Raw genomic sequence first — 18,689 nt, forward strand, 5'->3', positions numbered from 1 at the left:
TGTTACGTGTTTTTAAATACAGATATCGAAATCAATAAAATAAAACTGTAGCTCAAATTACAATCGGGTAGCTTACATTTGAAACATTCCAAGCATTGCATATCGCGATATTCATAAATAATTTAAAATAACTTTACGAGTAAGTAACTAGTTAGGTAACATTAAAAATTATTACATGTTTGTTACGTTTTTTCGTGAAATGTTAATTTATTTTCACATATAGTGAAACAACAGAAAGTTGCCAGTTTTGGGTCTCGCTTCCATATGAATATAAAATTGTTTGAAACGATACATCTACTGGTATTAAGCTCTTCGAAAAAGTATAATTACTGGCTGTAGGACAAGAGGCAGGAAAATCTGCTTCTACGAGTTACAGTGGAAACACAAGTTAGTGAATTCATAAATATGCAAAAAGTTTTTTTTTTTTTTTTTATTTAAAATTTCACATTCACAATTTGTCCAATTTGGACATTTGGTAGAATTTTTTATCTGTTTGATTATCATGTGGGTGGCTACCCCCAATGGGGTACCATGCAAAAAGTTAAGTAATATAATAATTCTCCGTGCGTGTTATTTGTTTTAGGCTTTTAGATAGCGGCACATGAGGACAATTCGAATCATGTTGTTGTTTTGCCTCGGAGTATCAAGATCGTTAGGATACATATAATGTAAGAATAAATAAACTTCAAGTAAAACAATGTCGCCGCTACGTGCAACCGTCGAACAAAGACGAATTTGAATTTTCCGACTCTCCACCGACCAGTGTAAATAAGCGGACGCGATCGCAAGGAAGAGTTACGATCAGTTGTCGATCAGTTATCAACCAGTTATCAACGAATGATCAGCGATCTGATTAACGAGTCATTAACGATCCTATTTTACGATTTATACATTGTACGAGCGTCTTGGCGAATATAGACTGTATACTAATTTATTATTTTAAATATATTCGACGATTTCAACAACAAGCAGTAACATTTAATAAATCTCGCGATCAAACGTCCTACACAAGTCCTCCACGTGTTCTCCTCTTTTCCTTTTTATCGTGAACATGAATTATGCTTTATGTGAATATTACAATAGTTTGCCACGAGAGCCAAACTTCATAAATGTACTACACTTGTAAAATCTGGAAATTTGTTTAAATTGTGGCAGTACGATATTTAAATGGCAAAATATGGCACGTATGATATTTAACGCTAAAACGACGTTAAGATAAGAGAGAAATGGATATCTCAATTTCACTTTTAAGATAGCTAGGTACGATGAATCGTGTAAAGTATAAAATATTATAATTGAGCTAATGTAGGTGTGACGTAGTATGAATTACACTTTAATTGGACATATCTGTGATTTCTAATGTAATAGGTAAACTACGAATGTTTACGCAAGTCCATACGCGTTTACGAATAGAATTAAAAAGATAGGACTTACGTAGAAAATTGTTTTATCCATTAACCGTTTTAGTGCCAGGGTTTTTTAAAAGAATCCGTGTCGGATTGTGTCACGCAGCGCGATAGCGCTTCGTTCATTTATTTGCGAGAAATTCCTTTTTTCGCTTATGCAGGTGGTTTACGATTATTTGAAAAAAACAGTAATTACGAGAGGAAGCTCTGATATGACTCGCGACGAACTACATTCGGAACCGAGCGCGTTGCAAATTGACGATCCTGACCAAACGTCGCGACACAGTTCACCACGCTAAAACAGTTAAATATTGTAAAATGTATTTATTATACTATGGATATTTTATATATATATATTCTGTGTATATTTGCATTTTCAAAGTTTCTTATAAAAATCCACAGTTTGATAATAAGCTAAGTAAAATCTTAATAACTCGAACATAATGCGGAATTTTATTCGTTTGTAAAATAATTAAAATGAATGTCACTCGATTTATTTATATGGAAGGAAAGACCAATGTCTACATCATCTGAGTGCATTCAGCATAGATTTCATCAAAATATTATCATTATTAATATTACGTTATTTATTTTAAAAAAGTTAAGCAGATTAATTAGGTACAATTAGTTATAGGAAAGAACAATATGAACAATTAAGTGAACAAAACATATGCTAAGTCGGTGGAATATAGTTCGAAAACAGGATACAATTCCTTTCGACGAATACACGGAAAAAGGAGATGCGGAAGCTGCACACCGTACACCGTTTAGGAGCCACATTTTAGCAATTCGATAAATTGAAGAGCCGGGAGAAAGTGATCACGTTACAAATATTATTTATTAAATTTACTTTCGATGTCGCTGTTATTAATTTATTATTCATTTATTTATTCTTAATCCCAGAGTTTATATATTGAAATAAATGAAAAAATATCGCGCTAACGTATGTTCTACGAACGTTAGTTTCTCAGTTATGGATGATTAAAGAAAATATTCAAAGTTTCCGTTTTACACTAAGGATATTCCTTAACACCACCGCAAACCTATAGAGAGAGATAGATCCATTGCAATGAGAAATAAATCCATTAGGTTCCTGGTTTTGAAACGTTTAAAATCTATTATGTATTCAAAGCAAGTGAGCAATGTATACGATCCACGAAAAAAGATACAGGGGATGGAAAATGGATTTGAGGGTATTTGAAAAATGTGCGATATTTGCGCGAAACGTGCAGTAACGCGAGTTGAAGCACAAGGTGTGTATTTCTTTAATTATCCATCACTCGAAAAGTAAAGTACGTAAGACGTATATTCATAAAAGGCTTTTTTACCTATTTCAGTGTGTACATTCATCGCCGAAGTACGAAGATGCATTTATGACTCACCCTGTATGCAGGGGTGAATTTAATCTCTGGGCACCTAGAGATAATAATCATTTCTGGGTCTTTGAGTTAAACCAAACTTTAAAGAGTTCAGCCTGGCTGAATGAATCGATGTCTGTTAAACCAAAAACAAATTAATATTTACATTTAAAGATCGTTTGGCGAATCTGTCAGAATATTAACTTCGTGTGTAGTAATTAAAATATGCACGATGCGATAGCCCGTGAAAACTGCCTTCAAAACGTTGCGTTTTTCACGCATTCTAAAAAACCCAAGAATCCTCTAGAATATTCCGGGATTCGACGCTTATAGTGTCAACTCCTCAGAACAGTTCGAGTTATTTGGGCCAATCTTAAAAAAGTTAGTCTGTTTTAAAATCTGCTCGGATATTAATCTAACTGTCTGTAACATTTTAATTCAGAATAGGTAAGTAAAGCGTAAATACGATGAAAGTTGGATAAGTGATAAACATGATCTACGCTGTAAGTGCAGGATCGTCACGTTCACCACTGGGCGAGTTTCTCGCAAGGAACGAAAAATCTAAGCAGAAACAATTACACCTAGTGTGAAAATATATGGTACTGTCAACACTTTAACTGCCACGCCGAAATCACATGTTTCGTTCAGGACGCCACGGGAGTATTTTCATTATTCAAAGCATATAATGGCAAAATAATAATAAATCGATGATGTAAGACAACATTCTTCCCCAATGGACCGTTTATCTTATTGGTGATCACGGATGACCACCATGGCGCCTTGGTAACTGTTGATAGCGACATATTATAACGAGGCTTCATTTATTTCAACAAACCATTCGCATTCGTTATTTAGTCGTAAGCAAAACGTCCAGAATATATTGTTGAAACGTGTAGAAGATATTAGTAAACGGTATTTACTCGTTCTATATGTAATAGTAAGGTATGTTCACACTTCTAACTTCAATTATACGATTATAAAGCAGCATTTACGATTATCTTTTAAGGTGTGTTTACAGTAATATGTGTAGATTACCCCTTAAAGATATGGATGCAAACACAATGCATTGTTAGATGCAAGATTTGTTCTCATTTTTTTTATCGATGTTCTAATAAAAATGTTCAATTGTTCAATGGGGCACTTTTTATTTCAAAGTATCTTCTATTTATCGGTTATATTCAAAATGCCCTAACTGTCAATTTTCATTCAATTTTTACAATTGTAAGAAGTTTAAGCGCTCCGGTCATCAATGACCACCGTGGCGTCACAGGAGAAACGGTCGCCGGTCATATATGACCAACGTGGCAGTCAAAGTGTTAAATATATGAGCGTTAGTTGCTCCAACGACCAAGCTAGAATATGCAGAGTGTTCCAAAAGGTTAAGGTTAAATTTCAGGAGCAAAGAAGCAAAAATGTCTTAATAAACATGGATCTGAATGTTTTTAATATCGGAATTATAAGAGGTTTTTATCAGTGGAATATCATCAATTTAGGAATGTTATATGATAAGGAAACAATTGGTAATTTATATGCATGTACATAGTTTTCCATATCGTGACCGGACTAACCTTCTTGGGATGCTATTCTTCGACAGGTTCTGAGAGTTGATTATGATATCGCTGATATCAATTCTTCGCAATCTCGAAAATTACCTTCCAATGTTCGATATAGTTGTTGATATATGACACTGAACACATTACTAATTAGGTGCATACATGTCGGGAAAATTTCTTTACGCAATAAACTTTCTTGTGCAGTCACTGACTTACAGTTAAAAATGTCCTATAATTCAGAAATGATTGCGGATGTTCATGGATTTTAGGGAAAGATTTCAAATAACTACAGGATGCATATAACATGAAAAAATACATAAAATAAAATATTTAAAGTGAAGCACTTATTATGATACTTAATAGACGAAACAAATTTCTATTTAGATTCCATTTCTCTAATTATGTTCATAAAAATATAAAATTATATAAATATTCGCAGTCTACTAATGATATTCGAATCCATATTTATTCAAATGTTTTTCTTTGTTTTGATGAGTACAGCATACTCCTGAAGTTTCATCTTGATTACTTGAAATACTCTCTATAGACTCCCGCCATGAGTGACGAGACATTTGCTAATTTTAAACACAAGTTTTAATAAAATAGGTTTTTAACAAAAACCTTCAAAATATAATATAACTTAGCGTCCCTTATAATACACGCAATTAAAAATTATTGATTTTCTTTTGTAATAACATTTATCTATGCCTATAATAAATGTCCCGTGACTCAGCCAGAGTAATATACATGTACAACCGATGGTTGATTTCACGATGTCAACAAGAACTCTGTGTTGTCCAATTTATATCTTTTAAAATGATTAATTTGAGGATATCTCGATAATGATTAATCTTAGACTCTATCATGTATAATACTTTTTTACGTAAAGTTTGATGCTTTATCCGAATTCGAGAAGAAACGTTAAGCATTCTATCTAAAATGCTGAAGGTGACCATCATATTTTGATGAAAAAAAACCAAATAATAACAAAACAATTACAATACTGTTATTCTGGAAAGTAGTACCATGGTAATACGTACAGCTTTTACTCGAAACATTTTTTTGTACAGCGAATAATTAATTTACGAGTTACGTCACGTTGCGAGACTTAACCTGTACATGCGTTATCCCTCCTTTTCTTTTAAAGATAAATGTTTCGTATGGTACATATAGTGATGAAATCGGTTTTCAATAGAATAATTGTACTACTGTTGTTAATCCTAAACACTCTTATCCACACAAACAAACATAAATAGATATTGCTCCTATTCTTCCTTAATAAAGAAATCAAAGAATGCTTCGTTTGAAGCTTAATATATGAAATATTATAACAGTAAAAAGTACATAACCAACCACTTGTAAATATGACTTTTATTCATACAGTTTTCACAATTTATTCTATTGTAACATTGATACTATCACCAAATAAAAAAAAAAAGAACACGCTTAAAACAACATTCCTTTAACAATGCAAAATTATTTTTTTTTAAATATTCTCATTCTTATGTACCATAAGGGTAAAACTAAGTAGTTGACAGAGTACGCCTGCATTTTGTAAACATATCCTTGTTAAAATAATATTTTATGCTCTGTTCCTATGATAGACATAAAATCCTTCTAGGTATTTTACTGTCATGTATCTTCAAAAACTAATATATTACTGTAGAACTATGACCTCTAAATCTTTTAATAATCATTTGTTTGCATTCATAATACATTCATGTGTTATTAGTTTCTTCTTTATGTTGGAGAATAATACATAGGTATTATGGATATGTATTATGGATAATTGCCAGTAAATTAAAAATTTGTCATTAATATTATGAATATTTAAGAATATCTATGCTTTTGTATCCAGTATTGTACTGGGATAAAAATTACACAGAATATTTGTAGCAGCTAACAATTTGATAATATATACTGGATGCAAAAATTCTTTGCATTTTCCATATGAAAACATGATATTTAGTCCCAAATATCTATTATGAAAGATAGTTTATATAATTTCTGTAATTAAGATATTAACATATTGACATTTATATTGTAACATGTACATTAATAAATATTATTATATTATCATAACTCAGAAATACACTATAATTATTCTTCAATATATTGAAATATAAGTTTTCTAAACAATTGATATTATGATAATGAAGGTATATGCGGTATTTCAAACATTTTAATACCATGGCAAAGATATCAAAATTGATAAAATTTAATTTTCTTTTTTATTTCTATGGCAAATCTTATCAAACGATTTGAAATTCAACGTCCATAGTTTAATATTCAAAAATGTTCAAGTTATATCTTTTATATATATATATATATATATATATCTTGCTTTATCAAATAAATTTTCAATATTTTCAACTCACTTTATTTGAAAAGGAAAAGCTTCTGTTGCATTTTATTAGAATTAATAATAATAGCTATTAACTATTAAAATAATGTTAAAATATAACCACATTTTTCATACTTCAAATAATATCATTATTGAGTTAAATAAGTGAGATCAAAAACTGCAACTTCTTTTATAACAATTAATATTTCAATATAAATATATTCTAGACCTAAAGTGTAAGATTACAGAGGTTATAAAATTTTATTGTTTACCACTGACAACTAATTAGAAAGAGATGTCCAACATTTATTGTCCAATTATGTATTTATAAAAACACTATTTATGTATATTTGAGATGTTATTCTCATTTATTAGCCATATTTACGTATTAGGCGATAACTGCTTTGTACTTTTAAAATGTCAGAAAAGATCAATTCAAGGTATAGATGGCATTTACATCGATATTCGTCAACCGAGACGACGCAAGATTTATTTTAGTTTAGAAATTAGTCAACGATCGTAAAGGGAATATAGCTGTTCGGACGTGCTTTTTCGCGTCACTTAATCGGGCCAAACTTTTAAGTACTTGCTTATCGGAGGTCAAGAACTGAAAGAATGACCCGTAAGTAACTTGCATTACTGTTTATACGAACATATACGAAACAGGCATAAAAGAACAGGAGAAACTTGGAACAGTGTATACTTTGTATCTGCCATTTGTGAATATGTATTTTAAAGATTGAAAATACAATATTTCAGCGTGAGTTATAATTGATTGTTTACATTTTTTCTATTTACTTGTAAAAGGAATAATTTCTAATAAATATGTATAATTTTGCTTTATCATAATCCTTCGTATCTAAAGAATTTATCCCTCTTACATTGTTCTGTTACATTTACATTTTTTTGCGAAGTGTAAGAGTTTTTATTCTATATTTCGTTATCTTAACAATTTCTTGCCGAGGAATACACATTTTGTACAATTTACATAATCATTTCAATGTAGTACTTAGGTTTTGGAAGGTTTTGCTCAAACTGGCACTTCTAGAAAATTCCTAATTCGAGTTTATGGTTATAATATTATCTCATATTTGTTATTTATTGTGTGCTTTTGCCGCGAATATACTATTATATTTTTATTATAATTTACTACTTTATGCCTTAATATAAGGCATTAAAATGTAATTTCATTTCTATTGCTTAAATCTTTGCTCATGTTAAATTACAGTTAAATTCTACTACTTAGACTAACTTTTATTCACAATTGACGCAATTATATTACAAATTTTTATATAGGTGGAAATCAGCGAGAGTTAGCACGAGCCAAAAATATGAAAAAGACTGTTAAAAAGTCTGCAGCTGAACAAGACAGCAATAAGGGTCTTTCATTAGAACAACGAAAAGCACGGTAACAGTATTTAATATGTATTAAAATTTTTTTGTACGCTCATATATGTTTGATATTTATGAATGTATTATCAAAACCATCATGCCATATTATATGATATAAATCTTTAGACATACAAAATGTAATAATTACAAAGCAATATAAAATTTTAGGTTATATGCACATATTTTCTGTACTTAATTTAATTATCATTGAGAATTACGTTAAAAAGCTAGATAACGTTAGATTCGTTTTAATAGGATTTTTGAATGGTAAGAACATTTAGAGACTTCAAAATAATTAATTTCAAATTTTTTACATACACTGTGTATTATATTACGTGAATAATGTTTTCATTGTTTTAGAGATGCAGAACGAATGAGGGAGAAACAACTAAAGAAACAACAAGAGCAGGAAGAAAAAGTAAAGCAGGGTGCGAGATAATCCCTACTATTGCAAAATGTAAATTGTTTGACTGAATTCAAGAATAAAATTTTAAGTATGGTTTTAAAATTCTTGATTCTAAAACATCAAGGCTATGCTTAATGTGAGTGCATAAAGAATTCATAGTGTTTTTAATTATAGAAGATATCTTCAGACTGTATAATGCAATATATATTATAAAACTAGGTACAAGTAATCATGTTCGCAAAATATTAATAGTCAGTGTGTATAAAAATATTGTTATCTACATTGTAATGGTTAAAGAAAATGCACATTTGACTGGTTCACCTAGATATAAGGACATTAATTAATTAAGTATAAGAGTATTTATAGTACTAATTTTTAATTTGTAAATTCGAGTTTTCAGTTATTTAATATGATGTATAAGTGATTCATAAATTGTACTACGTGAAGGAGACATACATTGTCATTTTGTTTGGCTCATAATAAATTGTTCAATTTTAAAATAAATATTTTAGAATTTCTTGTCTCTATACTACATTAATATTAGTAATTCTATTTGATTATCTTTAATACATTATATTATACAGAGCAGATCATTCAAATAATTGGTATTAATATCAACAGGTATACCATATATTTTTATTATGTGCGTTTGTTTGTATTTATTGTACTTTTGTATTAAAGTGAAATTCTAATCTTTTATCAATGAAATTTCTGTATTAATGGAAGTTTCAATAAGTTTAAGATAGAATATATATGGAATTTACAAAGAAAGAAACAGTATTAACTGACCATTACCTACATTTTATTGCACTTTCCCAGAGACAGTACATATTCAACATATTTATTTATTACTTGAAAAGCCTAATGTAAATTACAAACATTTGGAATATTTAAAACGGATATATGAAACAGCGATAAAAGAATGTGAAATTTTCTAATAATTCATATGTAATGTTTGCCGAAAGATAAAAATCTTAATAATAAGATATATAAAAAAAAAAAAGAAAATGATAATATGTTGTACAATAAGCACGTTATATAGCCTCTAAAGACTAAAATCCTTATAAAATAGAGTATAATTAAAAACCATTTTCGACTTATTTCTAAAAAAACTAAAAGAATCCAAAATTTGTATTTTGTTTACCACTAAATTGTGTTTGTTAGCTCACTAATACATTTACAAGCAGAGGATTTCCTCTCTTATTAATCGTTTATAGATTATCAAACTTTTCATATATAAGGAACCGTATTATATATTGAGCATTTATTTAATTATACTATCTGTTCCAAAGCATAACTATAAATTTTCATCTGATACATTTGTATTAAGCGAAGAACGAAAATAATTGAATTAAGAATTAGTTTGTATGAAAGATTTTCGAAACAATGATAATGATATAAATGCTGTATTACATTCTATTTTAGATCAATTTCAATGTACGTAATATAAAACGAATAAATTTGAGTATATATGTATATAAATTTGCAGATTATAAGCAATACATATCATAAATATAGGAATACTTTTTTTATCTTAATGTTGCCTCCATTTTACTGGAAAGAACATATTTTACCAGATAATTGAATTTTTCTGTAAATAAGTTTCGTAAATTAAATACGAACTGTGATTTACAAATAGTTCGGCGTTTTTAACAATAAGTAAAAGAAATATTCTTCACACACATTTAAACAAAGATGTAGTATAGTAGAAGCAAAAATTATATTGTATTATTATCGATATATCAAATAGTAGAATTTATCTATTATTAATATCCTAATTTGCAGCAACTAAAATATGTCTACCGTATGAGAGAATTTTCTTCGCCTAAATATTTAAACTTTCCAAAATTCAATATGAAAATATGGAATGATTAGGCATTAAACAATATTAACTTGAATATTTTTTAGTAATTAAATATGGATCACATATTCTGCTTGATAAATAGGTATTTTTATAAGATTCTTGACACCTAATTATAAGTAAATACAGAATTATCTTTTATAAAACTTTTAACAAATGGAATATTGTTATACGAGTTAAGAATAATGTCCGAAATTATTAGAAAATGATAAAACTGTGTAAATCTGATAAATTTCTAAGATATAAGCTTAATTTTATCCAGTTTTTCAAGTCATATTTGTAATCGGATACTAATGAATCGATTTGCTTGTCCATAGTAATGTTTGTAGGGGAATAAAAATTGTAATTAATCAAATATCAAAAGTTACATATCTTACCGAGTTAGACGAAAGAATACATTCATAATTAAGATTAAGATTCATACTTAAGACTGTATTAATGTAATAGAATCTCGATTATAAATTTTAACATATTGATTGTGTCTTATATAAGAATATCTTAATAATCCAATGCAAAACATTACTAGTAGAATTATGACCTTCGATTAAAGTTTTTAAATGAATATAATGTCATTAATTTCGAACAGGTATATAAGGGTGTAAACAACAACAGTTTTTTTAAAGATCTTATCTATTCAGTGAAAACGCTTATTTATCCGCTAGAAAATACCTAAGACATGTAATTAAGTTACGAAAACTATCACAGAGGCCGTAACGTGTTATAGCATACAATTGAATATGCTGCAAATTATGTTATTTATCAATGTACATTTAATATTGCATACCGAATACGCAACTAGATCTAGCCATAATTTTGAAATTAGTTTAAAAAATATATTAACTTTGATTTTGTAAAAATCATTGCATGGAAAGTACAAAAGCACTGTGATATTTCTTTCCTTGTATTTCATATGATAAGTTGTATAAAGTTAAAGTATTTTGTAAACGAGTCAACTTTTGCCCTATTGTCTTTTTTCTTTTCTTTTTTTTTTAATAAAGAATAAAAAGATACATTGATAGGTATATAAAAGAATGTATAGTCTCATTTAGTCAAGGAAACAGAGATGACCCTAAAATTTCCAAGATATTTCCACTTCTTCCAGAGTGAACACATACAGCAACAGGTCATGCACCATTCGAAGCTATTCAATTTTGTTTTGTGAAATATTTTTCTGTCTCTTGCCATTTCAGTCACACTCTGGCCAGGAAGACACCCTGTATATTTATGTTTGACATATTATTCATGTTTTGCACTAAATTATTAATATATCCTATCTACATCGTAAATCTTAATAACAGTATAAATATTAAGGACTTAATAGCAAACCGTAGATAGTGTTGTACACAATTGTATTCCTGTAGATATATTTCAAAATCGATTTCGCTTCTAAAGAGTTAATTACTGAATATAACATAGATATTGTAATATTTTTACAAATATTTAATACATATATAGAGTCGTTTTTATTATACTAAGAGTGCTTAATATTATATGGTATAAATATCCTGTTTACATCTATTTCGAAGACATATCATTGTCGTATGCCTTTCTCAGTTCATACGATACAATATAAAGTGCATAGTGTACTTGGAAACTTGACAAAAATTTGTCCCTCTGTTAAAATTACAGTAATAATAAATGCTAATTGAGCTTAACTATTGGAATAATATACTATTAAAACATTGTGTTTGTAATATTAGCACCATAACTGTATGTATCATTTTGTAGACGAGTTGTGCACTCAGAGTTAATACAATTAAAGTGAGTTTACTACGTATACCTTTGAAATACGTTAGAAGTAGAACTATAATGTAATAATGTATCCAAAATTGCACGTTACAAAGTTTCCTAAATATATAATAAAACTTGAGAGTATGGAAAACACATAAAATTTTGTACATAAGATAGTTGAAAGTAGCGCGATAGGGGAAGAAAATTATGATTCTTTAGAAAAAGAAAAAGAATAAAAAGAGAAAAAGAAGAAAAAAGAAAAGAGAAAAAATGAAGAGAAGAAAAAAGAAGAAGAACGTAAATACGGGAATGTTTTAAAATATCAGCACAACTCCAATATCAGAATGTACGTACATTTTACACGTTTCGTATTAGTATGTTTAAAAAATACATATAATACATTTATAGCCAAGTAACATTTGGGGTTTTTGAGATAAAAATTGTCTAATGGAAAATTGGTTGGGAATATTAAAAATGTTGTTTCTAAATAAAGTAGTGGAGTTATTAGAGAATGTGAGACATCACTTTATAAGTATCAATGAACATTGTAATATCTGCGCTAAAACTTTATTACATTAATTTATGAAAGAAACACAACAACAAAATGTCATATGGTATAATTTAGGCGAAAAGATGTCTTTATTGTTTAAGTAAAAAGTGAAAATGGAAAGAAATATGTATATATATTTTTTAATCACAGCTGATAAACACATTAATTATATAATGTTTCTGTCTTGCTTGTCCGAACATTGAGCTTTTTTGTCAAATTAGCCAAATAAGTTTGAAGATACGTTACTGATTTTTCGTTTTTGATTCACGAGACTACAATATACAATGTATAGCAATATAGGAACGTTTTCCCACTATATATCATCAATATTATTAAAAACCAATAAAAGTTCATATTTCAAGCGTGACGCTACTCTGTTTAGCTGTAACAACAATTTAAAAAGTAACCTTTCCTTCGTAGGTTGAATAGTAATTGCAGAGTAATTTGCAATAGTTTGAAGCTATTATTTTTGCGTAGCATATTATTTTAAGTATATATTTATAATAATATAATAGGAAGAAACAAGTTTTATTAATAACTTCTTATATCTGTTCTGTTTATATGTACGTCGATATATTTTTATAATTGCATTTCACTTGTATCCAATTATGTTGCATAACGATACTATTGAGCGACGATAGAAAAGACATGGAAACATATGATTTGATGTAATGAAATGAATAGGGTTTTAATTGAAATGAATTATAATGTGATATTTAATATTGTAGATGTTGCTGTAAAAGTATCGTGGGAGAAGTGGATAAAAGCAACAAAAGATGAAAGGAGTATGTGAAAGTTGATTTTTCGTAATATTCCTTTTAAAGATTGAGAGAACATATAGTGCAAGTTTGAGCGATACAGTGAGCATGTAAGCGCGATGGATGTGTCGAAGGTGTTGATGGTGGTGGAGGTGGCGGTGGCGGTGGTGGAGGAGGTGGTGGCATATATAGCCATCCGGTACTAGTTGGCCAAACGGTACCTGGTGGAGAGGAAACCGGAAATAACGAATTCGTATTATTTCCGGCTGCTACGTGCGGCGTTGGTCCACCCTCTACTCACATTACCTAAAGTACAGAAGTAATGTAATTCGTATAAATATTAGAACAGCTAATTGAAACTATTACTAGGTGTTTAATTTGTATGATTTGTATGATCTGTTTAATTTGTATAATTTGTACGATCTGTTTAATTTGTTTAAATAAAATGGGCAGAGGAAGCACTACACGAGCATATCGCCAAGGAATATCTATAGAAATGGCTGAAGAAATTATAAAAAATACCTAAGGCTGTCTAAATAAGGGTACATAAATGCAAACACGAAACAACAAGGCTAGAACGTACGACAGTAAGGAAAAAGACGCAAGGCTCTAACCGGAATTGAATACTCGAATGGATATGACGAAGAAGTTAGCGATTTTTACAATTAATACAATCGTACAAGGAGTACAATTGGGTAATACATATGGATAAAAAGAACAAGATCGTAGAATCAGCATCCGACAGATAATATCAGAACACAAATATTGACTTGAAAAGTCAGAAAGAAACGCTGCCAACAACAAGGTGTGGTCGTTGACAACGTCGGCACACGTAAACGCACATGTGTACATACGCACATAAACAAACACACAGTTGAATGTATATAATGTGAAAAAACAGTGCAACCGTACAATAGGAAAGGACAAATTGAAACAGAAGTGGCAAACAGTGACTAACGAAGGCGTCCGAACACTTACGTTCGTAAGGTTTCTGTAACAGGTGAAATACGAGCACCGAAATAAAGTGTTTAAAGCAATATACATGTAGTACACATGTAGTAAAGTTGTTAATTTAAGAGCGCGATTTATTTCATACAAAATTTAATACAAGGCTGAATAATACGTAGAAGCGGACATAAAATGATTCTTTTCGTTTCTGAGTAAAGTAAATTTGAAAGTTTATTATAAAGTTTTAGACCAATCGTTAACTAAACAGGATTCGGCAAGCTTGTTCTCGAGTCACAGCTTATTACTCTATGCTGTGGGTATTACTTGGATTTTGGATCAACGATTTCCTGACAAATATATATGCCGGGTGGGTAGATCGTGTTGGCCTTGTTTGAATTCATTCGATCATTGGTTATCGAGGCATTTAAAATCCCTTGTTTACATATAAAGGTACGTTGACGTTGTCCGTTGAAACTGTTTGATCGTCAACGTGGCCATCAACAATGTATAAATCCGTATAAGCCGTTGGAAATAGTTGAACAATGTACGATGCGATGCGATGCGATGCATTCGTGCTCCTGGCGATGCTGGACCTGATCATTTTAAGCAATTTCTCAAATGGGGAGGTAGGTAAAGGAGCTGTCTCCAAGTCTGCGTAAAGAATATAAGAAGGCGCAAGCTGTTACTCGAAAACAAGGTCATTGTCATTGTCGTACTTGCCGTGTGTTCCGATTGAGTCTTTTCCTATATCGAAGAAATTTGGAAAGTCAGTTTTCTCGAAAACTAAGCCTCCGACGAAAATTCTTATTTATTTTTATTTAGGTCATTCTATCACCTCATACTCGCTTGTATTACATGTTATCCTATCTGTCATATGGAACGTTTTGAAATTTCATTAGCACTGCGAGAAGAGGCGATTATTACGATAAAATAAATAAATAAACACGCACACACACACACGCGCGCGCGCGCGCGCACACACACACACACACACACACACTCAGAGTTTAATATTCAGAAAGAAAAATTTTGGTGTATTTGTTGCTGATTCTGCGATAATATGGACCACTTGTAGCTTGAAAATACGTAAACAATCTAACAGCATTTAATTGTAGAGTGGATTTTCAAGAAAAAGAAGGTCGTCGTTTTTGTTTGTTAAATTCAACGCGTTTCTTTATATCCGCAAATAGTATCTGCTACAGTCGATATTAATAATTATACAATTTTACGATAATCTTTATCCTTGTTGTTTATAATAAATTACAAGTTGTCATTCATCAAAATTAGTATTCTGTCGTTTCGTGGCATATTAGATTTCTTGGTGTATCATAAAAATATTGGTGTTAATGTCCATTTTCGAGTATGAGTTGTACAAGATAGATAGTAAGAGTTGTACAAGTATACAGAGTAAGTGTATTTGGCAATTGCTAATCAATTTCTTTCGAACAAGTGCTAGATCGTAGAACGTGCATGCGATGTTATCTAACATGCGATGAGAAAATGAGAGAATTCTCTTGTAAAGAATCTATTGTACGATTAAATATCGTTTAGGATAAATGGTTCGTCATTTCGTAGAATAAGGTAACATCTTGCTCGAAATGATACTTGTGATGTAAATAATACTCCTGTGCAATGCAACGAACGTAGAGCTATTGTGAATCGTTGTGAACGTCGTTGGTGATAATCACGTGTAATCCGGACATTTAAAGATTAATATCTTTCAATCATTTTGTATTTTTCAGGAATCTGTTTGTAATTTGTCGACAACCTACGCTTTATATAACATTATTGAATTATTAGATGGAAAATATGTAAAAAAATATGTAGAATAATTGTTACTTTAGATGTGTTGCTACTATTATACCTGTAAGATTTGACTAGCTTCGAAAGCTGTTCCAGGAAGTAATATAACAGGGCTGCTGACGTGTCCGCTTTCCACGCATATCATGTTGGGAAACTCGTCATCGCCGAAATCTGGTATGTCACGAGCCTTTTCCTGCCACGGATTCCAAACCACTGTATCAGGAAAATTGTACTTTTGTACTCGCATTTTCCTACCGGATACGACGTTAGTAATGATGTGTTCTGGCTGCGTGTTCTGATAAATTCTGTCTGTCCATTCGCACACGGTCACTACGTCGCGACCTTCTTGAAAAATTTGGTTGTCTCTTGTCTGAAAAGAAGAATAGGTTTCTTTTAGTAGATATTTCTGAAAAATTAATCAATAGTAAAAAAACCGATTTATTGGTTCGAAGGGAAAATTCGTTCCGTTTCTACGGCCAAATCGAACAACGGTGTTTGCTCTTTTGTATTCGTTTCTTTCAGATTTACGTGTCTTTCGATCGGTGTCATTCAGCTATTCGTTCGTTAGTCCATCGGCGTACAATTGTTGTTCAATGTTGAGAGAAAGAGACCGAGTCCAAGTTGCAAAGAATAAGCGACAGTCCGAGCGTGCAATTCTTGCAAGTTGCAGCAATTTTTGTCGCGTGGCTTCTTGCGTTTGAACTCGTGCCAGGTGAACGAAAAGCAACTACTTGGAAATAATATTTCTTTAGAGCAATTGAATCGTGGCTAGGAAAAACGGAAGGAACTTTCTGTCCTTTTCAACCTTGTTGATCGTCGATAACGTTGCTACGATTATACCTTGTCGATAAACGTGCATCCATGAAGGCCGGTAATTTGACATCTCCTAACATCTGGCACTTTAAAGTAAGTATGCAGCAATAAATTAAAACTAAACGTATGATCTTTACTAGGATTGTATACGCCAATGTTAAAATGTAGTTCCTTTTCCCGAAGTATCAGTCTGTATGTCAATTTGAATGGGTAATTCCACATTGATCGGGTGAATTCGCTGTCCATAATAGAGAAAATTGCTTCGACGTCACCGCTCGGCAAACGTTCAGGCGGCTTTTCTACGTTCCAACGGACGATTCTAGCAAAACCATGAGGCGGTCCAAACGTCCATGCTCCAAATTGTGCTGCGTCAAGTGGAGGCAATACGCGATTAATATTATTAATTCCGTACATTGGTGGCGGACAAAAGACAGTCGTAAATGGTAAAATTGGTATTTCATCGGGACAGATGTACCGACTAGGATTTGAAAGCGGGACAAGTTTTACCATGACAATTTTACGCAAATAATGGCTAAAGTAGCTGTAAATCGTCTACTTGATATCAAGTTTTGCTTACTTGACTTGAATAATAGTAATTAGAAAATGTGATGATTGTCGTTATTCGGTAATTTCGTTTTACCATGTTTCTTGCCAAATGAACTTTTAAGCTTTCTTCCGTCCGCCACTCTATATTTTTCCTAATAACTTTTCTTTTATCGATCTCCAAGCAATTATTTATTCCGTTTTGCCTGGCGTACTTACGAAAAACGAATGGAATGCCTCCTCTAATGGCTTTCTTCCCATCGAATACCGCTTGCTTACTGAAATAGAAAAAATGATACTAAAATCAAACAGCGTATCTATCGCAACCATACGATATGTTCTATCGATTTACACACGTTCGGTCTCATTATCGTTAACGTTTTACTTTTATTAATTACAATTATAAATTGTAGTATCGTGAGTGCTTAAAGGTGTAGGCGTCGCTGCTGGGTACGGCCGCTTTTCTTCTCATTTTTATATCGTGGAAGAAAAATCGGATTCCGGTCGCCGGGATTCGAACCCGGGTTCCGAACGTTCGTAACCTAAGGCGCTAACCACTGCGCTGTCGTCGCGCGACTATTTAGTGTTGAATGATAGTATTTTGCTATCGAGTGCCGCCACAGGCCTTTTTTCCACGATACTACATAAATAACTCGATCCTTTGACTCGTGACATTGAGTCATGCTCATCATACGGATTACTTAAATCAGGTTGTATTTTCTTTGTAATCCGATGTTTCTACGTTGTCTTTGTCAGAGACCAAACGTACGACTTGATAGGAGAATTATACATAATCAATCCTTATATATAATAAATGCCATGTATAGCTAATTTTCGAATAGATTTATCAGTTTGACAGAAAATAGACTTTTAATTTCTAGATTTCCAGATGTACGATAATAATCAATCCTATATATATATATTAAATGCCATGTTTAGCTAATTTTCGAATAGATTTATTAGTTTGACAGAAAATAGACTTTCAATTTCTAGATTTCCAGATGTACGATAATAACGCGCGAGATAAATAACCTACGGTGTACGACACATGGAAAAGCCTGATACCTCGAATGGAAGGAAAAATGCTGGAATATCGGAGATAGAAGACCGACAAAAATGAGCTGATACGCTATTATACGAGAAGAGATCGTAACGTTGCGTTGTACGCAGAAACTAACATCGTTTAAACGCCATATAATTTGCTATATGATGTTTCTCGAAGA

General features: G+C 31.1%; 1 protein-coding gene and 2 long non-coding RNA genes across 10 annotated transcripts in view; 1 reads left to right on the top strand and 2 right to left on the bottom strand.

Moving 5' to 3' along the window:
• Window positions 1-1,563: 1,563 nt before the first annotated feature.
• LOC126866506 (uncharacterized) lies at window positions 1,564-7,077 on the bottom strand. Of its 3 annotated transcripts, none has more exons than XR_007689904.1 (3): window positions 6,934-7,077; window positions 2,735-6,324; window positions 1,564-1,701 (listed from the first exon to the last, which is right to left on the bottom strand). It is a non-coding gene; the product is annotated as an uncharacterized LOC126866506 (long non-coding RNA). The 3 variants fall into 3 exon arrangements; XR_007689903.1 differs by lacking the exon at window positions 1,564-1,701 and adding an exon at window positions 2,306-2,449; XR_007689902.1 differs by lacking the exon at window positions 1,564-1,701 and having other exon boundaries at window positions 2,757-2,900; window positions 2,969-6,324.
• Window positions 7,078-7,246: 169 nt separating this feature from the next.
• On the top strand, window positions 7,247-14,873 carry LOC126866504 (uncharacterized). Its single transcript, XR_007689900.1, has 5 exons — window positions 7,247-7,283; window positions 7,958-8,069; window positions 8,222-8,320; window positions 8,414-14,696; window positions 14,728-14,873. It is a non-coding gene; the product is annotated as an uncharacterized LOC126866504 (long non-coding RNA).
• The window catches only part of LOC126866499 (uncharacterized), a 36,094-nt gene continuing 31,823 nt past the window's right edge, over window positions 14,419-18,689 (bottom strand). For 2 of the 6 annotated variants that reach the window (XM_050620136.1, XM_050620140.1), the window contains exons 3-6: window positions 17,686-17,744; window positions 16,951-17,288; window positions 16,172-16,480; window positions 14,419-15,051 (exon numbers count right to left, since the gene is read on the bottom strand). In XM_050620136.1, the coding sequence (XP_050476093.1) occupies window positions 14,905-15,051; window positions 16,172-16,480; window positions 16,951-17,288; window positions 17,686-17,744 (853 nt within the window). In that variant the 3' untranslated portion in view covers window positions 14,419-14,904. Of the gene's footprint in view, window positions 15,052-15,104; window positions 16,081-16,171; window positions 16,481-16,950; window positions 17,289-17,685; window positions 17,745-17,822; window positions 17,848-18,689 lie in introns of those variants that run through there. The other 4 variants (XM_050620141.1, XM_050620138.1, XM_050620137.1 and 1 more) reach the window with 4 other exon arrangements.

This window comes from Bombus huntii, chromosome 6 (genome assembly GCF_024542735.1).
Source record: "Bombus huntii isolate Logan2020A chromosome 6, iyBomHunt1.1, whole genome shotgun sequence".
Taxonomy (NCBI): Eukaryota; Metazoa; Arthropoda; class Insecta; order Hymenoptera; family Apidae; genus Bombus; species Bombus huntii.